The 26530-nt window shown below is 41.2% G+C and overlaps 1 protein-coding gene across 1 annotated transcript; it reads right to left on the minus strand.

Moving 5' to 3' along the window:
- Nucleotides 1-25133, minus strand: SLC6A18 (solute carrier family 6 (neutral amino acid transporter), member 18). The gene is made up of 12 exons (XM_009996495.1): nt 24977-25133; nt 16419-16559; nt 15228-15365; nt 12590-12771; nt 12033-12143; nt 7839-7951; nt 7437-7565; nt 6641-6797; nt 5020-5224; nt 3268-3427; nt 1307-1469; nt 1-213 (listed from the first exon to the last, which is right to left on the minus strand). Exons 1-12 carry the CDS (start codon nt 25131-25133, stop codon nt 1-3), a joined length of 1869 nt encoding a protein of 622 aa, XP_009994797.1.
- Nucleotides 25134-26530: the final 1397 nt, after the last annotated feature.

Here is a 26530-nt window from a genome sequence, read left to right on the forward strand (position 1 = left end):
TTATTCTTTTGGATGAGAAGAGTTGCTGCCAGCCCCCTGACATGAGAACACTCCTGGTGGTAGAAGGCTTGGGTCCTTGCTTCTGCACTTCTCGTTGATCAGATGGAAAAGTGCTACCAGAGGCACGAACACACAAGGGAGCACAGCTAACAGCACACAGATGGCCAGGACCCAAGGTGGATAAACTTTCTCCTCTTTCATAGGGAAGCCTTCCTATGGAGATAAAAAAGCAAGCAAAAGAAATAATTAGGAGGGACACTTACATTTTGCTATGACTTCTTTTTGCACTTTCTTACGCTGTTATAGGAAGGGTAGCAGAAGTTTTATGCTTGCTCTACAATAGCACTCAGTGGCTGTGCCCTCTGTGTGTCCTTCTCGTGGGTCTAAAGATGGCTGTAAATGTTTTACAGTTTCAAAGATTTACAGCTGGAAGTGTGACACATTCCTAGGAATGCAGGTGTTGACCAAAGTATTATCAAGCTTACATCCTCTCTTGGTAAAGCTCTGATGATTCCTGTTCGTACTCAAAGCTTGCCTGGTTTCAGCAGTTACTGAACGTGCTCTTCACTGAATGGGGAAGATTTGCATGAGACATTTTGAAGGAATGATGATAATGCACCTTCTGCAAGACTGTGGCTGGGATTTTTCTTTTGGGTCAATAGATACTTGATAGGCTTTGGAGGAGACAATGTTGCTCCTGCCGTTTAAGACCGGAATTGATCTTCAAACCCCTACTCAGGGTGGAGAGATCCAAGAAACTGCAACTGACTTGAGACAGTGACATCCAGATAAAATATCCTCAGCGTTGATGCATCTCTGGTGCTGAATTAACCAGCACAGTTCTTGGACCAATGCCTTCCTCTCTGTTCACCTGTCGAAAGTATATTTTTATATATTCATCAGAGCCCCTGTGATATTGGTAGCTCTCACTGAGAGATGTTCTCATTCCTGGCAAATTTTAGGCTTCTCTAAAGCTCTGCTCATGCATCTGTTCCACCTCTGAACCCCCTGTAGGTTTGGAGTGTCTGTGAGACATTTCACTTCAACAGGTCTCTCCATTAGACACATCCAGTAGAAACAGGGAGCATGGATTATGTGGGACTCCTCAAGAAGAAGTTCTGTTAACAGAACCACATTTTAGTGTGTGTGACCTCTGTGTGTACTGCAGCCTTCTCATTCTGAGCATTGCATCACTTCAGGCTGCATTACGTAGGTAAGCAGTAGATGGCAAGGATTTTAAAGGATCTGGTAAGGAAGAAAAATAGATAACTCTTATTAGAAGTTTTGAAAATACTTGATAACATACATATTTAGGGTTCCAGGCTGCATAGGCTGATGGCTTCTGTATCTGAAGAGTAACAAAGGCCACGAAGACAATTAGCAGGAGCAGAGGGCTAACAAACCTCCATGTGATCTGCCAGTAGAGATTGAGTTTTCGTCCAGTCATCCATGTCACATCTTTACTGAACCTTTTAAGAGGAGACATGTTTATGATGATGTCACATCAAAATTGTACCAGTTTCACTTTTTCATATTTTTCTATAAGTTTTTAACACATGGTACAGCTCCCTAAATCTTTTCTATTCCATCCCTTCCTTTAATATCTTACTATAGACTTCAGTAAATAATAATAACAATGAAGCAGGCCTTTGTTTATCCCTACCAGAGATAAATGATTGGTTTACATTGTCCATTTACATTATCTGAGCACCTAGTCTAGGGTTTCTAAGCACAAATAAGTGATGAAAATATTACAGCATTTCTGTAGAATTATTCAAACATTTTTTAAATGCAAAATTGCCAAGAGAACAAACATAGATTGTTAGGAAGAAATCTGAATTAACCAGCACAAAATGAATTGAATCAGGTCAGGAAAAAATTATTGCAACCTGAGCCAGCTTCCCCTGCAGTCACTGGTGGAAGTCGTTTGGGCATGGAGCTGATCTTTTACATGTACCTCTCAGAGTTTTGTATATTGAATGAGTAGCAGGTATATGGTTCTGGGTTCATTAGTTACATGATGACCTGTATCTGTCAAATTGGAAAGAGTTTTGTGATCTGGAATAGAAATTGTGATTTTTGTGTGTGTCTGTCCTGACACCAGCTTTGTCTTCAATTTCATTACTCTAACTGAAGATATTAGAAGTTCTTTTAAGAACTAGGAATAAGTGATTTGACTATGCTCCTATCACATTGAGAAAAAAATAAACACAGGTGCTGTGGAATCCAGAATCTGTTGAAGTGTGTGCAACCAGATTTTATTGCTACTTCTGCATCACGGATGATTGATTCCAGGTGTGTGGGCAGCAAGAGGGTTATATGAAACTGTTTAAGATAATATAGCCTGGGAGTTATCACTATTTAACATATGTAATGCTCCAAGGATCTTAACAGTGGATCTAAAAACTTCAATGCAGGTATTTTAGCTGTAATTGAGGAAAACTTTTTTCCTTCAGTTTCCTACTTTCAAAATCATAGCCTCTGTTAAGACGTAAGTTTGGATGATACTGAAGCACCTTGAAAGAACACTGGCTAAATGTGAGTTCGTTCGTTACCTGTACTGTATAAAAACTGTTCCACAAAAAATCTGGACCTTCCTGATCCCAGTGCCAGAGTAAGAATTATAAAGATGAAGTCCCAACATGTAACTGAGTAAATTACAGAGGAGAGAAGTTTTGTTGGTTTTTTTTTTTGAGAAGTGAGGAAGTTTCTGGGCTGGGAGGCTGGGAGGGCCCTGAGTAGAGAAGGCAGGTTTTTTCTAAATCAAAATGAGATAAGGTTTCTGGCATTTACAATTACAAAGGATGTAGGAAAGCTTTTAAGCTAAGGAGTGAATTTAATTAGTGTCTGTGACTGCAGAGATTCCCAGCATGCAGGTTGAGCCTTTTAACATGGGGGAATTACTACTGCATGTTGCTTACTATGAAGTTTGAGGGGAAAAATTGTGATAAACAAAAAATTCAAGAGGGCAGTAGCAGAAGGATATTTGAAAGACAGTGTAAATCCTCTTGGCCAAAGAATTACAATGCTTGTTGACTTTCTGGATTTAAATTTAGAATGTCCCCTTCCCTAAGAGCTACACAGAGATTGTCCTTCCTGTGTTACTGATACTGGAGGCTTGAAGCAAAGGATGATAACTACATTCACAGAGCTTATAACTGCTACAGACATAAGTTAATATTGAGTAGCTGTATTTAACATACCTAGGTCGAGAGGAAAATGCATTTGTCTCTAATGAGAAAAAAATTCCACCTGTTTCCTACGTACCTTTTAATTTTATAGACATACACCACCCCGATCACTTCAAAGAAAGCGATGACAAGCAGAGGCAACGAGGTTGCATAGCGGTCAAAAATGTCAATCCAGTAACTCCCCGAACCCAGTGTAAAACACAGAGCAATGAGGAAGAGAATTAGACATATTATACCTGTAGGAAAAAAGGTGTCTTTGTTACAGAAGTACTGAACTTGGTAAGTATATTTTTGTTCCAAATTTACTTTTTTTTTTTTTTTTCTGCAGTCTTAGTGATTTTTATTGTCTCTCCCTCTATGAAGCTACAACAAGATGTTTTTTTTCCTTTGGATAGTTAATATCACTTCCCAAATTCAGTTTTCCCTTGTGTGTTGGCCAAGAGGCACCACTCTGTTGCAGGAGGAATGCACTTGTGTGACTCAGAGCATCCTTCAGTTTTTAATACTTCCAGCAGATAGGCTGGACTGTGCTATTACCTTGTGTTAATTTTTGACTCCTGTGAGGAATTCTGAGTGCCCATATTCCCGTGCAGTCATAGGCTCAAGGCACAGGCAGCTGGCACCTGAGAAGAGTAAAGGCTCCCTGGATTTCTGCCCCCACTTCCTCAAGAGCCCAGAGCTACAAATGTCTATGTCCCTTATGTCCTGGCACTTATAGTTTAAGTTTTGCCACACTTCTGTACAGGCAGTTCCTCTTTAGGCAAGATAGGGATTTGAGGTAATAGAGAGAAGAAATGGGAAGGAGGGGAAAGTGTTGCTGGATGCAGATATGGGCTGCAAATCAATTGCTATGTCCTTGCACTGTGTTACTAATTGGTTCTGACTCAGGTGGCCTTTGATTCAATGCTGTTGTAAAGTTGGCTCCAGCCTTTTTTTTTTTTTCCCCTGAGAAAAAAAGCTCATGCCTGGAAAATCAATTTCAAAATTATATGTTTATCTCATCAAGTTGTAAATAAATTTGTTTCTACACAAAAAGCTGTAAACCAAGAAGGATATAATTTAGATTACACTGAAAGATTCTAAAAAAAGCATGACAGTAATATTTCCCATAAGGATTTAAAAGGGCACATTGCAGAAGTGTCAATCCATTACTTCAAACTGTCAGAAATTTTTCCAGACCAATTTTTTTATACCAATTTCACATTAGGATCTCTCAGAGACCCCACTGAGTCTGGTTCTCAAGGAACAGGTTGGGTTCAGTAGCTCTCTCTGGTTGAAAAGGTTCTAGTTGTGATGCAAGAACAGGATTGCTCTCACTCACTCATTCCTTGGTCTCCAAGTGGTAATTTTCAAACTCTGGGTTGTTCAGAGGAAATGTGAAATAATCCATGGCAGCATAAACCTGAATGAAATGGGGGTGAATGACCTATCTTACAGTTGTGACACTGTGGTTGTTTCATGTGCAGGTGATTATGGCAGATCAGCTGGTGTCACTGATTGCCTTAAAGTGACTTGTTTAGGTGCCAAAGCCTTAAGTGAAGACAAGGCTCTTCCTCCTAAAGCCTGCAACAGCTCAGAGTGAACTTGACCCCAGGAACAGGAATTTAACAAGCTTTCTCAGACTGCAACATCTCTTGCAAGCTAAGAAAATCTGTCAAGGGCAGCTTAATACTGTCATCTGAAATCTTCTGCCAGAACTGCTGCCTCATCCATGTGCTTATCTTCTGCAAACACAATCCGCTGCCCTCACTAACACTACAAGATAGCTAAGTGAATATTACAAATAAAGAAACCACCCTCTTTGAACAAAGCCAAGCAAATATCTTACCAGATAATAGCTCTTTGGGCATTGATTGAGATATAATTCGAAACTCGAGAAGAGGAGTGAAGACTCCCTCGATGTTCCCAAACATAGAAGAAAGGCCCAAGCAGAACAACATTATGAAAAACAGGACAGCCCAGGCCTGGGAGCCTGGCATTAGAATAATAGCTTGAGTGAAAATGATGAAAGCCAAGCCAGTTCCTGACACACTCTGCAGAATTCACAAACAGATAAAAATATGCATTATAGTGGCCTCAAAATATAATTTCTCATGCATTTAGAATTATAGTATGCTTCTGTCCTTCCCTGTAGTTAAGGATGCTGGTCAGTTTGTGGGGCTCTGTGACAGTCAGCAGTTGTGAAAATGAGTGGTGGGAAGTGTTCATGGGGATTTAAATTTTAAATGGTCTGTCAGAGATGCGTATACAATCATGGAGCAGGATTTTAAATGGCACAGAGAGATGGGTCCACAGTAAAGCAGATCTGAGATCTGAGAACTGTGATTGAAATAGCAATTGTTTTGTTACTACCATATTAAATATGGTTTTTTAAAAAAATCCGTGCTCTCATAGCTGGAAAGAAAAGATGTAAATAAGGATATGATTGCCACTCTAGCAGCAAGAGAGTTGGTGAATAGTTGATCACAAAACAAACCATAATTACTAGCAAAGGAAAGGCTAATAGGGAAAAACCCACTCTCAGGCAAGTTTCTTCAAATTCAATCTCCCCAAGACAAGGATGTTTAAATCTAAACATTGAAAAATGCTAATGTTGCTCTAATTTGGAAGTAATATATGTCAAATCAGAAATGGGTGCCATCAGAGGAAGCCAGACAATACAGAAACTGATTCATAGTCCTTGGACTTCTCCAGCATTTGGGTAAAATAGCCCATTTCACCATCAGTGTGTGTTAAGGTTATCATGCATTATTAGCACACTCTGTCTCCTTTTGTTCTAAGATTTATTTATTTTTTTTCTCAAGCTCCTTTCTTTCTTATTCTCTTCTCTAACCATGGCCTTGTTCTTTTCTCCTTAGGTAGAAGGACTTGTAAGAAGGGAGTATGAATGGGTGAGCAGTAAATGAGAGTTACAAGACTGGGTGGGATGACTGGAGCAAGTGGAGTGAGGTAGAAGAAGTAAAAAGAGAAGAATCATCTATGTTTAGTGATATGGGAAATATTTTAGAAGGGTTGGAAAAGAAGGAAAGGGTAAAGATCATGATGTATTTTGGCAGGGGGAGGAGGGTTGAGGGGAAAACAAAAATTAATATACTGGTGAGATCCTGTGCAGAGAGGAGGAAACAAAAAAAGAGGAGAGGACAAGGTAATAGAAAGATGGGGAAAGGAAGATAGCAGACAGTGATAAGATACCTTCCTATTGGTTGTATGTAATTGAAGGCAAACAGTGAACAGTTTAATAGATTTTTTAAATATATTTTCCTAAATATGGATTTAGGAAACTCCCATTCAGCATCCTTTTTCTATAACCTTGAATATGTAAACATATTGTATGTATACGTTCAATATGTATATTGAATATATATAAAATATTCATTGTAATACAAGAAGATACCAGTCCTTCTACTTTTTTTTTTAATAAATTACTGTTTTGAAAGCAATTATGGTACCTGATCAAGAAATTCTTGGAGGTCACAGCTTTTCAGTTTGAGTCCAGCAATTTTTTCTGGATATGATGAATTTAGGAAACTAATCCAGACTGTATAGTTCTGTCGCATGATGCTTTCTTCTGGAAGATCAAATTCATTGATGATGCTGATAATGTTCCTGCCAGAGAAGCCAATATAGCATTTGTTTAAATGTTTGTAGATTATGTGGCTGGAAATGCTAAGCCATGTACTCAGCTGTTAATAGAAAGCTGTGTTTGCTTTCTGTGTTGTTATTTACAATATAAAGGAAAATATTAAATGAATACTTATGTGTAAAATGGGAGAAAATCTTCAGGCTATTTAATGTCTTCTCATTCAGATACAAACTCTGAGGGCTTTATGCACATGCAGTCTCTAAAACATTTCTGGTTTTGTTTTATCAGCCGTGAAGACCATTTCCACCATTTGTGTTTAACAACTTTGTGAATCTCGTGGAACAGGAAAGGATGCTGATTTTTTAAGTACTTCTCATGTTAGTCTGAGATTGAGATGTGGTCCTCAATGCATGACTTGCAATGGATTGTTTCATACTTTGTCTTGCTTCTTACAAACACCACCCCTGATCATTCTTGCCTCAGTGACATAATACTTTCTGGTTTTATATTAAACTTCTCTGTACAGATGCTTCTCCTTTTTAGTGAAAATAAATGATCTAAATGTGTGTTTTTCAGGAAACACATTATCTATTTAGGCATTGAAACCATATATATATATATGTATATATTCCAGACTAACACTGGAAAGGCAAGTTTCTCACCTGTCCAAGCAGTCCCAGTAGCTTGTGGTTGCTTTAAACCCCAAAACAGAAAAGACTGGGATAGAAGCATAGAGGGATGTCATGCTGTTCACAATTGCTACTGTCACAGCATCCTTTTCACAGTCATTTCTAGAAATAACAAAAGTGACATGACTAAAAAAATGCAATATTTTATCTGTGATTCTCTCCATTGTGTCTGAAAACATTTAATTCTTTGGATTTTTTCCCCCCTTCCTGTTAGAAAATATATTTGGCCTTTTAGAAAGACAGTAGATGTTAAGATCCTTTAGAAAAATTAATATTCTTTACAAATATCCTTAGAGTTTTGAACATTTTAGAAAATTTCACAGGAATTTCACAGCAAGAATTTAGTCAATTTATAAAGTCTGTAGGTCAACTTACTTTGGTGGATTGTAGCTTGAGAGTGCAATAAGCCCTCCAAAAGCCAAAGAGAGAGAGAAGAAAATCTGGGTAGCTGCATCAAGCCATACACGGGGATTTTTCAAAGTGTTCAGCTGGAACACACAGAATAAATGCATGTATTAATCTAAAATTAAAAATTCCTTTCCTCATTCTCATAGCTCATCTCTTAGGAGTGATCGTACAAGAAGCATTTATAAGAATAAGAGGTAAGTGTGCCAAAAGACCCTTAGTAGCATTTTGGGCTTCTGTGAAGCTGGCTTGAGCTTGAATAATGGATTCATCTCAGTGCAGATGGATGCAGTGAATGCAGTTACTGCAGGTGCTCTCTGCACAAGTGCTTTGACCACAGCAGAACTGGTGTAACGTTCTGTACAACACAGCATAGTAAGAAGATGTGTGTAACCCTCACTGGCTGAAAGGCAGACCTTTCTAGAGGTTTATTTTGGAGGCTTTGGTTATGATCTTTCAATGCCAGAGAGCTCACTGGCAGGACCTTTTGGAGGTGCAGAGCTGGATTCCTATTGCAGTGCAGCTGTGTCACCTCCACAGTTTGATTAAGTGCAGCCAAGTCAGTTGTCAGTGCTGATAGATGTGACTGTCACAAGTCTGGCTTTCTGATGGAAGACTTTGGCAAATGAGTCTGAAGATAATTTTGTTTAGTGCTAGCTGCAATGAATCTATTGTTTCTAAAAGATACTGATCAATCCTGAAACTTGAAGAAATGGGACAGCTAAGCATGCCATGGCAATGTCATTATATGGTCTTAAGCAAATAATTATGAATCTGACTTGTTATATTTTCAGTAGTATGGCATACAGCTTTCAAAAGCCTGTCTTCAGAAGGAAAAATATTCTGAAGCTAGAAACATGCAGCTAAAGATATTCAGCCACAATGTTAATCAAGGAACACGGGAGTAATGCAGAAAGGAAGCATAATTGCTCCCCTCCGGGTGGTGACATGTTTGGATACTTGAACACATGAAACACAGACATAAACTTTCTTAAAACAGAATTTAAAAATACCCATGTTGTGTAATTTTGGTGTAAAAACAGCTATTGCTTTTCTCATAAGCAATAGTGCACTTAAAGGCAGCATTTACTTAGGGTAATACTTTCGTTCTCCTTAATATCAGAAACCATATGGACAGACCAGATATCTCAAAAGGAGTTTTAAGTATCCATTCACAGTACTATATCAGATGTAAAACGACATTGCAAAGTAGAGAAAAAAATTACAAATTGCCCCTGTGGCAGAGGATCTTGTGCCTGTGCTGCCTTTTTCATTACTATTCTCACTGCTTGTTAAATAGCTGCAGAGCTTTAGCTGTGGGTATCAGTTGCCCAACCAAGCTCCTGGAATTGTTCATTTCCAGAGGACTGCCAAATATTTACAGTCTCTGAAGCTTTCTCAGGTGTAAAAGAAGCTGGAGAAGGAGGCAGTTCTGCTCCTGAGCTGATGCAGATGTCCACAGAAGCTAAACTGTTGTACAGACCATTGCTGATGCTTGATGGGATCCCTTTTCCACTGCCTCTGTTTATTCAGTTTTTTTCCAAGAACCTTCACAAAAGTCTCTGTTCCAGCTCCTTTGTTACTTCATCTTTGTACAACTTCTGCTTTACCCTCAAGTGCTTGTGAACATAATTGCAGTATCTTTTTTGTTTTCTTGGCAGCTTCACTTTCCAGGTAGCCAAAGATTTACAGAGGATGAGCGAAACATCAAGACTTCTCCATGGCTGAAAGTCAATGAAAGGAAGTATCCGTTGTTCGTTCTAGAATGTAAGGAATGAAAATGTGTCAGATGGGAAAAAGCCAACTGTGTATTTCTGCATGAAAACAAAACCACAGCCTGCCAAATGCAAAATCCATGTGCATGCAGTTATTACTTGTGATATTTATTGATGGGAACTAAAATACAAACTTGGAATGTGAATAAACTTATAGGTCACTTGGGAAAAAAAATAAATTCAGTTGGGTAATTACGGTGTTGAAACTGGGCAAGATGTGACTTTTAGCACTAGGTATTACTTTCACAGATTTTCAAAACCATCAATGAGGTGTAACAGTTACAGGAGAGTGCATGTGGAGCTATTTCAGAGGAGCTACAATTTCTGCTGCATTGTGGAGGTGGAAAACAGTTGGAAAAGATTACCTCCAATGAGAGGAGAATGATAAGAAGGTTGATTTTATCTAATTATTTGTTTTATTTTTTTTAACGCAAGCTGAAACAAGCAGTGGGTGAGCTAACTTTTACTTTATTTTGCTAAAACTTTTAAAACTTCCTGCAAAAGAACAGGAAAAGAAGAAGAAAACAGCACACACTTAAGAAATATGCTTCATAGTTTTGTAAGCTAATGTGGTCTGGATGGGCCAGGTAAATCTTTGCCAAAAACACCCACATACCAACAACCCCCCAGACAACTTAATTTGGGACACCCCCTGTGTAGAAGTGTAAGAAGAAAAATACATGTATTTACTGACAGCCGTGGTGGGAATAGTTCTGTGTTAAACAGGCTAACAGAAAGGGCAATACTGGTACTGCAGTTGTAGGCTAGGGAGAAGACGTGAGAAAGGAAATGGTGCAATTTTATGCTTACTGTGTGTTTGAAGTCCTTGAAGTGTGAAAATCCTCCATAGCAATTGGTATGTTAGTTTAACAAACCATGTCTCCTACATTACAATTTCTATGCAATAGCAACTCCTGTAGCAAACATCACTTACCAGGCTGTTGCATCAGCTTTTCCATGTTTGTAGATAAGAACATAGTTTCATCACCAAAACAATCTTCAGGTGACTCTTTAAGGATGTCCTTAGGATCTTCTTCCTCAAACCAGCTAATCATTAACTGCAGGTTTGTTGCAGACTGATCTTCATTCTTACTTCTGGCACAAGTCTATAAAACCATCCAGCTCTTCCTTTCTGGTGATCCTTCCCCCTTGGCACTGCAATTCCTCCAGGCTTTGTGAATACACACATACCTAGTTCTTTGTTAAGTTCACTGTGTTCTCAAGTCCTGAGGATGCCCGAGCCCTTCCAGAGAAACCCAACAGCCAGGCTGAGACCAAGCGACAGCAGAACAAGTCCCGTTCTGGGTGTGTGGTCTCATCTGCTTTCTTCGTTGTCCCAAGCATTTATATGTGTGTCTGGGCTCTACAAAAACGCAAGTGGACATCCTGATCTCCTGTAAAGACCAGGATTGTCCTTTGTGAGCTCTGGATAGTGTTCAGATGGGTGCTTGTTCCACTGGGCTTGCAGGGATAAAACATGTCTCATCTGAGCTTTCTCTTTCTGTTGTTCCTTTTCAGGCTGGCGTGTGTTTTCCTTAATGGCTGTGTTCCTGTTGTTGGAAGGGAAAGGGGTGTACCCAGTGGGAAGCACTGCTGTGGCTGCAGAGGCAGAGGATGCTCTGAGACCATCCGTCAGTGGATACTGCTTTTCCTTCTCTACACTCACCACTTTATGGAGCTTTTTAGCAGGAAGGCAGAGTTGTGAGGAGCCTACGGTTGACAGCAACCACTTTGTGAGACAATTTGACTTGGCATTTTGGAAGACCACTAAAGACAATGTAAAAAAGGTCCTTCTGAAATGGCCAGCATATGGAGGGATCTGGAGCTCTTGTTCCCTTAAGCTGAGTAAAAATAGGAGAGGTGTATTCTCCAGCAGTTCAATCTTTTAGGAACAGCTACAGGGGAGGAAAAACTTCAGCTATGGAGAAACGGGTAGGAGAAAATTACTTTCAAGCTTGAAAAAAAAAGTCACTTTGCATTGTAATTCCTCAGTAGTTTTTCTTGTGAATTCTTAAAAGTTTAAAATTGTGTATATTCTGTAGCATTGGCAGGAAAATCCCATCTTTATCATGTGTACAAGAGAGGATTCTGTTTGTGAAGTGTGTCAGTTTCTCTTGCACATTCAAGACTGAGGCCCCCATAACATACTCAATTTTCCAATATTTTCTGGTGCTTATTACTCAACTGTTAAATGCTTTGCTGCTTTTTTTCTTGCTAAAGTATAGGAAAATACTAAATCACTTCATCTCAGAAAAAAATACCTTAGTTGAGCTCTTGGGTAGAAAGCTAGCTCAGGAGTGCTAGAAAATGAATAGACAGTATGAGATCTGGGGGGCACGGGGGAAGGAAAGGAAAAAAAGGTATTTCTGACTACAGTTGCAATACTTACATTAGGGGTGAAGAGGTAAGCCAGACCTTCAGTGGCTCCTGGTAGAGTGAGTCCATGAATAAGGAATATAGTTAGGACCAGGTAAGGAAATATTGCTGTTATATAAATTGCCTGAAGTAAGAAGATGTACAGTCACTGACAGTAACATTGATAAATCCTATTTAGTTATTGCAACATACAATCCTAATTAATATTAAATCAGACATATTTGTAATGAACTTGTTCTTCAAACTGTGTGAGGGGAGCATTGGCAAGAGAAAAGGAGAGAAAAGGTGTCATTTCAAGCCACCTGTACTCCTGTTATTGCCTCATTGGACAAGAAGGACAGTGAAATGGTGCTAGTCTGTTAAACAGGAAAGGCTTTCCTTGGTGGTGACACTCAATATTTGGAGAGTGGGAAGGGACATCTCTACACCAGGACACTGGCACTCCTGTGTCGTCTGCTGATCCACAGAGAGATGCCCTGGCACAGAGATGTCCCAGCACAGAGATGTCCTAGACCCCTGGAGAGCAAGATCCAAAGTGTGGGATAATGCACTTCTCTGTCCTTTTCATACCTTTCCTGTGGTTTCAATTCCTCGGATAGTGCAGAGATAGACAATTACCCAGCAAGCTGCTAAACACAAAATGAGCCACCACTGCAATGTGCCACTCTCAGTGACATCAGGTGTTATGTTCAGAGTTTTCCTGTACCAAAAATAATTCACTGCGGTACTTTCAGAACACTCTTCGTTGAGTCCTGGAAAAAAAAATGTGGCAAGTGTAAGGATACATTTGAAAATCGTCAATATTTTTCCCACTCACCATATTGTTAGGAAACAAGACTTTATACTCAGAGACAGTAGCAGGACAGTCTCTTGTGAGATGCCAAGTCAAATACATAGACAGACTGAACTGGCCTTTCTGCACTGTCCGTAATGTGCAGCAAGACAGGCTCCATCACAGCAGGCTGAGGCTGCAAGACTTGCATGAAACCTTCACCAGAACATCACCAGCATTTCTACAGGCAATAACTTTCTGAACAGAAATGGTGTCATAGTGCAAGGTAAAATCTAAACTGTAATTGTGGTGGAAACTATGGAATTTCTTTGCTGTGTGCCTACAAGTTGGTGGAGTCATAACAAGGTTTGGGCACCTGAGGATACACCTAAGTCCAGGATCCCCTGGTTATGTGATGGCCCCAATAGTGGAACAAGACCCAGGCATCGGCCTCTTTGAGTCATGTCTCCAGGATTTCTGTGAGCAGGAACCTCAGGCATCAGTGCCTGGGGAAACAGGCCCTCCCTACCCAGGCCTGGAGAAAGGAGAACCAGGAACGCCACATGTCATGACCTGTGCTCATCTCTGCCTATGTGCAGCCTAAGTGTCTGAAGAGGATGTTGAGAGAGGATCTTCAGGAGACCCACTGACCTGCTTGTTTTGAGCTGGAAACCTGAGTTCCTGAGTGCTGCAGCTCCTGCCTTTGCTCCTGGCCAGAGTCAGGTGTGTCCTGAGAGCCCGAGGCAGCCTGGTGCGTTTCCAGGAGCTGGGGTCGCACAGCACACAGCCAACAGGCAGCACTGATAGTGACCCCTGTAACCAGGAGGTCCTGCACTCACTCTTTCTCCTTTCCCTGCGTGGTGTCTCTTCCTCTGCCTAGAAGAGCATGCTAGTTTTCTTGCAGAGTCTACTGCTCAAGCTGTTTTGCTTGCAGCCCCACTCAAGTTTAGCATAACTTTTTTCCCTCTCCTTCCCCCATTTCAATTCCCATTAGCTTTGGCTTTTGGCTCCTGCTCAGATTGCCCAGTGCACTGAGCAGAGCAGCTCACGCAGGGCTGTTTGCTGCTCTCCTGCATAGAGGGCTGATTGCCCAGGCTGGAGAAGGGTGGCTCGTCCTGCTTGTGCAGAAGGGTAAGTCAGTTGTCCTGTCTTGACTCTATGAAGGGAAAGCGCATGTCTGCTGGACAATAGGGAAAGAGCATGTCTGCTGGACAATGATCAAATGCTGCATTCCAGCTGCATCCTGATGCTGCTTTTACTGGTAGTAAGCTTGAGGTGGTTGAATGAGGTAAGTGGCTAGAGGAAACCTCCCTTATTCTCCTGCTTAAACTCTAGAGTTGGCCATGATAATATATTTTGGGAAGATAAATCTGAGGGTACAAGAAACAAGTCCTCCCTCCCTTTTGAATTTTCTCCTGTTACATGAAATGCCAGCCTGTTCAATAGAGCTTTCAAACCAGCCCATTTCTCCCTTCTCTTGTGACCTTTCTCTCACTTCTGAAGCAGCCACCTTACACAACAGAACTCTGGAAACAAATAAATCAACAGTGTGGCCATTAGGCCACTAAGCAGAGCTTGTGGAAGGAATCTCCAAGTTCCTTGCCTCGTGGCTGGAGTAGGAAGGTTGGGGTGCTCCCGGCCAGGTCCTGGTGGCCAGTGGGATTTGGTTCACTTTCTGCCCTGATAAATTCCTTTTCTTTTAGCAAGTCTCTTGTTATGCAGAAGATGTTAATTAAAGTATTTTCAAAATGTTGTTTCATTTCCCATTTTGAAATCACACAAAAGGGGGCACGGACTTCCTGGCTTTTGCCGTTCCTGCAGGGATGATGCATTTAAATAGGCTGTCATCACTCTCAGAGCTTTTTGACAGAAAGCAAACCAAGTTTTGTGCACAACTTGGGGCCAGATAAAATGTGGCTTCTCTTTTCAGGGGTTTCCTTGTTAGCTACTCTAGGAAGCTGTCTTGTTGGATGTGTAAAAGAAGTCTCAGCAACCTTCAGGCAGAAAATTAAGATCTCCAGTAGGGTTGTGTTTCCTGTTTTGGCAGCTCAGCTGATCTTTCTCAGCACATCACAGCAAATGAGCTCACAGGTTTATCTAACAGCTTGTTATGAGTCATAACCAATGCATTGCCACCTAATGAAAACTCAAAAGTCTCATTTAAAGCAGCTGCTGAAAGATGTGGTCATAAATGCAGGGCTTAATCATGCTAAGGTTCTCACGTGCCTTGATTTGTAACTTATGATAACAGACACGTGTCTTAATAACAGACTATTTCTCCAGAGTCAGAAAGCAGAGGATGCTCTTTCAGACTGGAATTTATATCAGCACAAGCATAAAAAATAAACAAAACTTCCCTTTTTCCCTTGCTAGCCCCCAGACTCTGATGTTTGTGATCCTCCTTGTGCTAGCACTGATCCTCAAAGTAGTAGTTACCTGTTCTATTTTCATTTAGAGGACAAACACTCCAAGGAAGTGGTTCTTGGAAGGAGTTTATGAAATACCACATTACCCAGGTTAAAACAGTGTTGTAGTATAAGCTCACCAGAACCGACACCATCCATGAACCAACCCCTGCAGAAAGCAGAAGATCTCAGGTTAGAAAAGCTTGAGCAAAATTAACAGTCACAGCACTTGCTCTTAGAAGCTCATGATTCCCAATATTTCTAGGTTGTCTGCCACCCGGAGAGATTTCACATGAAAGTTGGACATTTGTGTCCTCAACAGCCAGACACTGGTGCAGAGTCCCCCAGCTCACCAGCCCAGCTCCAAGGAGGCTGAAACTCTTCCCTACTTGCAGAGAAGACTAAGGCTGAAATCTTTGTTCCAGTGTGTAATACATTGTTTTCTACAACATGGGACAATTTGAATAGCAGAGACCAAAAGAGATAGAAGCTTCCCTTTATGAGGGCACTCTGTTGTCCCAAATCATGCACATGTGCCCGAAACTGGTGAATGTTTTGCTCCTACTATAAGGAAGGAAAAATAGCAACATCACAGTTTCTGCATGCTTGCAGTTTTGCAAAGGGAGGATGGACGTGGCTAATGGTAGCAGATGGGTTTAGCTGGAGGCACCACCCTGCTGCTTGTTTCTTCCTGGTTGCCCTCTGGCCCTTTGTTTACTTCTCTTACCCACTGCTTCTACCTCCACACACGCCCATAGGCATGGCTGTTGCTGTCAATCCCATTTTCAGGCACCTGCCTAAAGTAAGACATGATCCAGCAGTGCTGGCTGGACTATCCAAGGGCTTCTCCTTGCCCTGCCAGGCAGGAGGGGGCTATCTCAAAACCAGCAGAGGCCTCTAGGCGTGCTTGACGTTCCTCAAGAATCTCTTGATGGTTCAGCCCTCTAACAGTGGCTGCCCCCATTCACTTTTTGCAGCATAGCAATGTGCACAAGACATGATACGTTTTTTCAGTGTCTGTTAAACAAAATTAAAGGGAAAAAAATGCTGGCTCAGCACGGTGCACCAATCTGATGCACAGCACTGTGTGGACTGTCCCTCATGCCCAGCCATGATCATGTCCAGCGATGTCCCAACGAGTATCAGGCACAGGTCTGAAGGAAGTAAGCACTGGGTGGGAGCTCAGCTGCTGCTCCTGGAGCTGGGACCCCACGAGACGTACCAACTCCTCCCAGGTAAGGAGAAATGCTGTTCCAGGCACCGATGCTGCCTTTCCTCAGGCACTGTCCTAGGGCCAGTTCAAGATGCAACAGTGGGATTCCTTCGAAGAAAAGAGCAATGAAGTATGGGATCAGGAATGCACCTGAAAGCACAATGAAGTGCAATTGAGCCACGTGGTTATCTACATCTCACTGAAATTACTCTTGTGTAATTTGTCTGCTTTATGATTCTAACAAAGTCCTTGTGGGATACATTGGGAGAGGGAGCATCGCCAGGGATACCTGCCAGGTAACATTTGTTACTGGTGATTTTGTTGGTGAAGACACAGGAGGCTCAGTGCTGCAGGACACTTCCCCTCAGGCACTGTCACAGTCCATTATAAACAGCCTCACTATTTCTTCCATTTCACTTTCTTTTAAGCACGTTTTTTTGCCCTACTCATAAAGCACAAGGAATTGCCTCTCACTTATATAATCTCTTTTCCCTTCAGTGTATGACCTCTTTTCCCTCCCTAAAGCTCTTGGGTGTTTGCTTCTTCATCCTTCTCTGGCAAAGGGAGATTTTATGCTGGAGACCCTGAAAAAAACAGATTGTTTTATTGCATGAAGTTCTGCTCAACGCACAAAGCCTCTGGCTGATGAAAAACTGAAGCAAGACTGAAGTTGTTTTGTGAGACAGAGCAATGAAACTATTTTCCTCCTGATTTGTATCTTCTACATCTTCTCTGGTTCTCTTACAGCAGCTCCCTTGGGCCAAAGGCAGCAGGTGCTGCTGGGTGCCTCTGGGCAGGTATTGATCCTGCTGGCAGCCTGGCTGCTTCTGCAAAATGGTTTGCAATGCCTCATCTCCCCCACCTTCCATCAGAAAGGAAAAAAGGTTTGGGTCACCTGCTTTGAACAGATACTGATTTTCATGAGACCAGGAGAAGTTTCATCAGTATATTTAAAGCACCTGCCCAAATGTCCAGTTAAATTATAATGGTCTAGTAGGTGGAAGTTTATTGCTGTGACCAACAACCCCTGTGACCACAATGCCTCTCTTCTTTGGACAGAAGTCCTGCCTCAGCTCTCTCCCAGTCTTCCTACCAACACATACTGACTCTGTGCTTCTCTTTGTCAGCAAACCTGTGCCTTCTTACACCATTTCACCGTCGCATCCAAATCACCTGAGTCTGCCTCGCTCTGCTCTTCCTGCTCTGGAGACTTCCTCCCCATCCTCCAAGCTGGCAGGGAGAACAGCCTCACCATCATCATCTGACAGTGTGGAGCAGAGCAGCTCAGCTTGCTGCTCCATCTTCAGCCCCTTTGAGGCACAGGGTTTTGTGGTCTCTTCCTGGCTTGGCTCCTGTGTTTTGCAATCACTGACTATGAAAAAAGGCTGGGCAGATAAATCTAATCACTTGGGCTAGGTACTGCAATAACTTTGCTACCTATTGCAAGGTGCTGCAATAACTACATACAACACCCAGAGAAGGTGTGTTGTTTAATGGTTTAGCCCTTTATCAAGAAATATGTAGAAATAAAAGTCAGCAAAGCTCTTCTCAATGAAGGACTGTTTTTACATTGCCAAAGGTGTAAATAAATGTCTCTTCTTATTATCTGATTTCTTAAGATGTTTTTAAATGCGAAGAATCAGATTTGAAAAAGAAGTCTTGCAGTTAATTCCCAGTATGTTAAGTCCTCAGTCTGGTTCCTCAATACCCCTGCTCGGTAGTCCCATTGCTCTAAAGTGACTCCATCCAAGTGGCTCCAATCTCCCCCAAGGGAGAGATTTACAGAGGGAGTTAAGGACCACAGCAGTTGAAATCTCACCTGGAGCTACCTACCAAAGTTGCCATGTCACTACTAAGGAATTTGCAGGTCCCTTCTGCAAGAGCTCAGCAGCCCCGCACCATGCTCAGTCCTGCACTGTCCTTCAAACCTGCTGCAACATCCACCTCCACAGCCCACCTGAGCGTGCCCACTGACAGCCCTCCTGACAGCCTGATGCCTTGGGCTGCCTCCTGAGAAGAGCAAAACACTCATGTGAGTGACCAGAGCATGGCCATGGGGACAATGTTCCTGGCTGGCCGGGCTGCCTGACCACACACCAGCTCTGGGCAGCAGCTGCTCCTCTGCCATCCCTGCCATACTGAGACCTCACTAGCAAAGCACAACATGGAAACCACCTATCTCCCATATCATATCTCCCAGGAAATAACTGTGTAATAATTAGAGCAAACTGCCCTCTGTTATCTCTCTCCCCCTTTTCTGTTTGCTAGCTGAACCGTTGACAGCAGAGCATGTTTAGATATTCTGCTGATAAAAGCCTGTTTACTTTCTGCTGCTTTGGAAGTATCTCCAGTCATATTTACAGCATGGCAAGACATAACATCACACTTGGAAAGAAAATACTGGTTTTCTAGGAGAACAATATAAAAAGTAGGCTACCTGCAAGTATAGTAATAAGACAGAAGACTGGGTTAAGAAGAAATAGTTAATGGAGCTAATCTTTCCCCAACCTAATTCAAATAAATGGCTTGTTTTGAAAAAAAGAAATATGTTTTCAATTATTAATTCCTTTGCTTGACAGTATATTTAGGCAAAAAGGAAATAGTAATGAAAAGCATAGGCAGTCTGTTCAAGCACTTGAAGCTTACTCTTTTCCACAATAAAATCTCCCACCCATAGAAAGAAGAAGGATACTGGAAAGGTATCCAATATCTAATATGTGTAGGAACCTTCTAGCACTGTCTAGTCCAAGTTTCTGTATAATAAATAGGGGAGGATGAGCCAGGAGACAATTTAAATACTTCGGAAAAAAAAAAAAAAAGCCATGAGTAATCTGACCATGGAAAAGGCAAGAAGAAAATCCAAGGAGCAGAGTGGAGCAGTGAGCTGGCACCTAAAACAGAGGGTATATCACAAACCAGAGCATTCAAACACAAGCACAGCAAACCCCATCAGAACCCATATGATGTGTAGTGCAAGTACAGCAGAAACATGAGAAGGCACAGAAAGCCCACAAGAGCTTTTTCAAATGAGGCTACCAGCAACTACAAATACAGCACATATTGGTAAGTTGGTTTCATCAACAACAGGGTCCTAAGTGAGAAGGAGCACCAGCATGTAGCATGATTGGTATCATTGCTATCTCAGAAGCATCATTAGATATCTCTATAGTCATGGCAGTCAAAAACAAAATACCTGGTGCACTCTAGATATACTGAGGGTTTTAAAAACCTGGCCTCTCGACTGCAGCGTACAGGCAAATAGGGTTAGAAAAGCAACCACTCAACCAGGTTCAGCCCCTAACAGCAAAATGACATTTGAATGGCACAGTCTTTGTTGTTTCCTAGACACAACCATCTGGAGGAAAAGTGCATTAACTACTAGGCAGTCTGTTGAGAGCTGCTGATGCACCAGAGGGCAGAATGACCAGGAGGCTAATGAAGGAGCACAGTCTAAAGCTGAAACATGGCAACTAGCAAAGCAGGGTGAAAGAGCCAAATTGTTTGTTACATCTTAAAAAGAGAGACAAATAGACCTGACCAGGGGAAATGTAGTACCAGCCAGATGACCTAACTAAGGTGTATCAAGGCCAGCAGAAACTGATGAGCTATAGTGAGAAGCAGAGAAGAAAACCCAATAGCTTTACTTGATGTCAGGGTACCCGTGAAGGCTTCCTAAATGGTGGAGAAAAAATTTAAAGGACTGATCTCCATGCCCAATATTGCATCTTACCAGTGCCTGCAGATCAGCTAGCAGAAGTAAGGCAGATAAACTTGAAACGATGATCTAAAGACACAACAGCATTTGTAAGTCCAGAACATGAATAATAAATTTCCTTCCAGCCAGAGATTTAGGAAGGGAAAAAATAATAATAACAGACACTGAAATGACCTGGAAAGTAACAAAATAGTAATTCCAAAGGACACGTATCTGTAGAGTCTGAAAAATTCAGAAAGCACATCTCAGGATGACAGAATGCAACAAGCATCATAGGTTCTGCTGGTACATACAACAAATGGTGACAATCTTCCAGAAGACTGATAACTTAATGGCAAGATACCTGTGGTAAATTATGTTTTACCCCCCAAAAATTACAATAGTTGATAACTACTTGTTCAGAGACAGAGGAAAAGCTATTAGCTATTGAAAGGGGATTATCAGGCCTACCCCCTTTCTCCATAGGGAGTTCAGCTAAGCAGTGTAGTGGTCAACTCAACAACAAATCAGATCAAGCCATCAGGTGGGAAAAAAGCAGCAAGTTAATCACATTTACCCCTCTCTCTGGAAAACAAGACTTCATTATCTTTGATATGTCTTCTGCACATGCCTTGATCTGCATAAAACATCAGATTTGTGCAGCATATTTATGATGGTGCTGATTTTGACTTATAGGCCACATTGCATGTCTTACAGACTCTGAAACTTGGCAGGGTTGAGTTTCCCATGTAAATGACAACAACGACAGAGCCGAAGCCACGTCTAGAAAACCAAGTGGGCAATAGCAGCTGTTTCAGTTGAAGATGGGTAACACCCATAGATCAGCTCATAAAATAAGCTTGGTGATCTTCCCTAGGAAACACTCATGACTGAAGGATGCATGTGAGCAGCACCCATGTGCAAGCATGCACCAACTTGAGCTGCAAGGGCAACCAAACACAACAAGTTTTGAAAGGATCAGCCCCAAATGCCATAGCTTTTAGCCAAGACCTTGAGAGGGACAATCCAGAAAATGAAGTTTGTTGCTTGTTGTAACATAATCCATTTTTCTATCAGAGAGTGAACTGTTCTGCACTTCCCAGCACACTTTTTCTTCCTTTTTTTTTTTTTTTTTTTTTTCCCCACAGTATCTTCCTCTCAGATTCTAATTTCCTTCTGAGGCCACAGAGAGCCAGGCAACCGCATTATCTAGTGAGTTGTGGTTCAAATTCTAGCAAAAGGTCAGGTACGCCACAGGTTATAAAAGTCTGTAAATCATTGCCCCAGAAGTAAACAGTTCTCCCTTTTTAGCAGGACTTTAGTGTCTATGTCTGTTTATTTTCCTAGAAAGAAACTGTATTTTGTATTCAAGATATTTTTCAGCCATCTTGTAGGCTCATGCCTACAAGACACATGCACGATTATATGTTTTGTTGCTGTAAGTTCCAGCTAGAACTGGGTTGGCTTTTTTTTTTAAGTATACTGAGGTCAGTGTAAGTGTACATATATAGCTATATGACTTGTTTGAGTCTCAGTTTTAAGTGAAAAACTGTATACTGGGCCATTTAGGGACTTCTTTTCAATCCCAGTTACCTGGGAACCTTTGTTTGTCTCCACTTACTGTGGCAAACAACCTTCATATCCATTAGTCATGAAAAGTAAATAACTAACTTAAGTCAGGCAATAAATCCAAATAATCAGTAACGACAGTGGGAGATAAATGTCAGCAAAACTGATATTATATTAGATCTGAGTTACTGAGTAACACTAATGTGCGATGAATAAGGTCCAGAGGTCTGATGAGAACAGCTGACATGAGACAAATATATAAGCACTTATTTTTATCTCCTGATTTTTTTTTTTAAAGATCTAGAAATGAAGAAAAGTTGGATATCACCTGTAATATCACAGCTGTGAAACTGTGGCCTGTACTCCAGAAGCTGTTAATCCTTAGGGCAAGTCTATACCATCCCTATGCCTGGTTTTGCTGCACCTGTGGCTCTGGCTGCTTACATAGAGCTGCTGCACCTCTCAGAGCTTCTAGTTAGCCACAATGCTGCTAGTCTATCTTGTATTCACATCTTCAGATGCACACAGGCAGGATTTATGCTCCTGTGCCCCTGAAAAATCTACTGGTCTTTTGGCATCAGAGTTACATGCTTTCAAAAATGCAACCCCAAATCACATCACTGCCTTAAATTAGCAGAAGTGCAGCTACGTTATACACTGATGAAAAACAAACTGTGCTGTTTTCTTGGTGGTGTTTATGACTCACCCAGACTCTTCCAATGCCAGCTTTCTGGGATAAATTATTCACAAATCCCACAGCATTTTGCTACAGAGTTCATCCTTTTGCTGAGCTCTCTCAGCTCTTTGTTAAAATCCAGTGACCAAATGTTGGCTGCACATCCATACACTGATATTGATTCACCACTTTCTTGTGCCACTGGTTACACTGATGCTAAGTTATACTGTTACTGAGTCTGCTGGCTATTTTATACTGGTTTTTCACTGGCAAATTACTACTCAAGGAGCAAAAGAACAACTCAACCTTTGTCCTGACAACATTTTCCTATTTTTTATTATCTCTAAACGTGCTCTAAATCCTGTCTTTTTTTGCCTCTTGCAGCTCCTGTGGGATATGTCAATGCTCAGAAGTTGGATGCACAAGCAAATACACTTTCAGAGCACTGTGCAGTCCTTAAGACAAGTCACTGTGAGTCTTACACTTGGACTTGTACTTCTCCTTGGGTGGTAAAGGTCTGTAGGGCAGGGATGCATGAGACCCTGTAAGGGAAGGACGGAAGGGAGAGATCAAACCTCAGAAAGAAATGAGTATTGCTGCTCTTCTGAAGTGGGACTGGGATCTGAAGAGGTTGAAAAACAGCTGGCCACAGCTAGTCCCCTGCCTCCAGCACTGAGAAGCAACCCTTGGTGCTTCGTGGGAAGCTGTGAGAACCTTTTTATAGTCAGTGGAGCAGCATTTAATCTTAATCTGTAATAGAGATTTGCACAAAACCCTGAGGCACAAAGTTCATGCAGCAGCATGAAGTTGGTGGCCTCAGAAGCAACTCTGTGATGTGAGGTGCAGAGAAGCTGGGTCTTTCATCCTGTCTGTTTCAAACCTTCCACTGAGCACTTTGTGTGAATTGTCCATCACATTACAAAAGCATTATGTTAGTTTTATTATGCTCTCTGTTAATACTTAATTCTTGTTCCTTTGCTCCAACATAAAAAAGCCACCTGAGATGCTGTATGGTGTTTGTCTTATCTAAGGCAAGTGCTCCAGAAGAACATCTTCCTTGCAGGCCCCACACCATCTCTTCTGTGGACACCTCTCTCTAGAGATGTTTATCATGTGTCATTAGCACACATATCATTAACTGAAGTGACAGGCTTTTTCCAGCCATTCCCATGAGCTAAGGAAAAAAACAGCATGCTTGTGCCTATGGCTTTCTAACCACCCAGTTATGTCACTCCTCTGAGAAAGGTGCACTGGGTTTTAAACCTTGTAAATAAATAATGGAAAGTGTTAAGTCTCCTGAGAGGGATCTAGCTTACTGCTTCTTCTCTTCTTTTACTTGAAGTTCACAGAATCACAGAATCCTAGGGATTGTGTCATTGTAGCTTCCAGCTGTTACATGTTCAAAATTAAAGAGCTCCTTGCCACCAAAATAATTTCCATTTGCTTATTTATAGACTATGATAAATGTACTCTTTCATTCACGAGCCAAAGAGGTAGAAGTCCAAAGTTATTCTTTATCCCATTCATTTTCCAGACCTTGAATAATTGTTGAGGCTTCTTTTGCATTTTGCCTTTCAGAAGAAGTCAGAAGTTCGAAAGTAATCTTAGTTTCAGTGGCAATATCTCCTTCTGTTTCCTAGTGCTCTGCTGATGTATGCCAGGATTCTTTTTTTCACTTGGTACAACACGCTATCTCTCATTCATTCAGCTACTCACCAAAGTCCCTAAGTGACTGCTTCTTTCTAAAAGACCTTCTGACATAAAAGGCACCATCCATTCTTGGTTCCTTGTTGATTCAAATATACATAGTTTATCAAGTAACACAGATACCTTGGCAGAGTGAGCTTGGGTTTAGTAATTTTTTCTGTCATTTGACAGTTTCTCCAGGTTTGAATTTTCTGATTCTCCAGTTAACTGAAAGATAATGAAGAATACTGGGCTAAAACAATTTGCTATCCCACTCTGATTTAGCCAGCTTACCCTGGCAGATCTCAAAATCTGTATTCGATGTTGGGTTGTCAAGTACTCTCTTCTGATCCATTTCAATTTACTAAATTGGCTGCTTCCAACTCCATTAGTTGTGGGAATGGTGCCTAGGGACAGGCTTGGGCAGCTGTGTCTCACCTGGCAAGCTCCTGTTGGTGTTGTATCAGCTGAGAGTTTTAAACAGCTTCACAGACATTCAAAAGTGCTATTTAGTTTTGTGCAGGGGCAGTTCCAGATTAAGAGGTAGCTCCAGAAAGCAGAGGAGGGAGGGGAATGATTTGCTCACCTTCCTAAAGGAAGGTGCAGCAACCCTTTGCCTGGGGGTCCTGGTTCACTCAGGCCTCCCCAGGACTCCTCACTTTTCCTGAAGGTACCATGCTGCAGGTTTGGTTTCCTCCTCCCACTGGGACTGTAGCAGCAACATAAGAACTTTAACATTGGTTTGGTTGAGAGCTAGCACCTGTCTGAAAATGGAATGAAATTTTATAATGAAAGTTCTACAGAAAAAGCGAATCTATCTGGTGCAAAACATTTGTGAGTGTTAGTTAAAAACTATATAAAACTCCCATGCCTATCAGCAGTTAGTAGAGTTACAGTAGCCTTGGAGCTCAACATCTTGGCAAAGTGACATTTCGATCTTACCCCCTCCGTGTATCTGGCACAGATACGGAAACCGCCACACGTTCCCCAGCCCGACGGCGAATCCGATGCAGCTTAAAATGTACTGGAACTTATTGTCCCACTTGGGTCTGCCATCTTCTTCAGGGATTTCAGGTGGCACTGATACCTCTTTTGACATTTTAATGAGGTATCCTTGGTTCCTTAGCACCTTTCCCTATGAAATGGGGAGATGCTTCAAGTCCTGCCTCTCCTACAGGTTTTATGCAGGGTGGCTGGAGGATCCTGGAAGGAGAGGTGGAGCTTTCTTTTTATGTGATGCAAAGGAACTTGTCATCGCCAAAGCTGCAGTTTAAAGACAAAACCAGTAATTATTGTTATATAGACAGAGTTACCACTCTTCTTTTTTTGTGGTTCTTCTATAGTTAGAGAACTTGGGAATATATTGTTAATAGGTAACTCAGGACCAAACAAGGTTTTATTTTCTGTTCTCCTTCTGATCTCAGATGCTTTCAGAGAAGTGTGACACTGAATATGATTAAAGACAAACCTTTATAGCAGACGCCTTACAGCTGTAAAATACTCGGGAAAACTCTGTGAATATGGTATGTGTTCCAGTTTTCTCTCTTAGCTTGTTTAATAGTGTGAAATGACTGAAGACATATTTTGCACTTGCAAAATAAACAATTTTTTAAAAAGCAGGAAAAGCTGTGTATGTTCAGACTTCAGAATCTGGTCCCTTTTCATCATAGCTCCTAATGGTTAATCACTTCCCACCTGTCAATGAATCCCAAGTGACTATTTTTATTGTTCATTAAATAGTTACTAGTGAATGCAAGAGCTGAATGCTTTCCTTCAAGTGAAAGTGTGTGAGAACTTTCATTTGTCTGTTCAGTTGTCTTTCAGTTATACCAGGGTTTTGCTGTTTTGAACTTCAAATCAGTTCAGTTCATACTAAACAGATCAGCGAGACAACTTCAGTAAATCCACACTTTATGCCTGGTTTCTTCTTTATAAAATGGGAAGACTATTTAACTGAAGGTGTTTGTTGGGTTTGTTGTTTGGTTGGTTGGTTGGTTGGTTTTTGTTTTGTTTGTTTGTTTTTTAATCAGTTGTCCTGTTTCTTAGCAGGAAAATTAGATTAAAATTTGTTTTACCCTTTCAGAATTGTATCTTTAAATAATTTAAATCATTACTAACATTCAAAGAATAAAAAAAATAAGAAAAAGAAAAATTTAAAAAGCTGAAATGCAAATAAATGTAATCATTAAAATATACATGCAATGCCTGGTGTTTTACTTTCTTTTTAAATTAGATACACTACTCTAAATATATACTCTAGAGTAGATATACCCTCAAAAACATTATTTCTTGTAAGAGAGTATTTTAATTATAAGGGTGTAAATTGGATCAATTCTTGTATTAAAAGTTGTGTATAGAAAGAGCTGCAAAGTGATACAAATGTGTTGCCTACATAGAGGGACAGTTGGATGGAAAGGACTATCTATCCAGGAGGTGCATTTACACTTTCTGCCTCTGACATTCGGCCGTATCTTTATCAATGATCTGGATGAGGGA

This window comes from Chaetura pelagica, unplaced genomic scaffold (assembly GCF_000747805.2).
Source record: "Chaetura pelagica isolate M959 unplaced genomic scaffold, ChaPel_1.0 scaffold82, whole genome shotgun sequence".
NCBI classification, from domain to species: Eukaryota; Metazoa; Chordata; class Aves; order Apodiformes; family Apodidae; genus Chaetura; species Chaetura pelagica.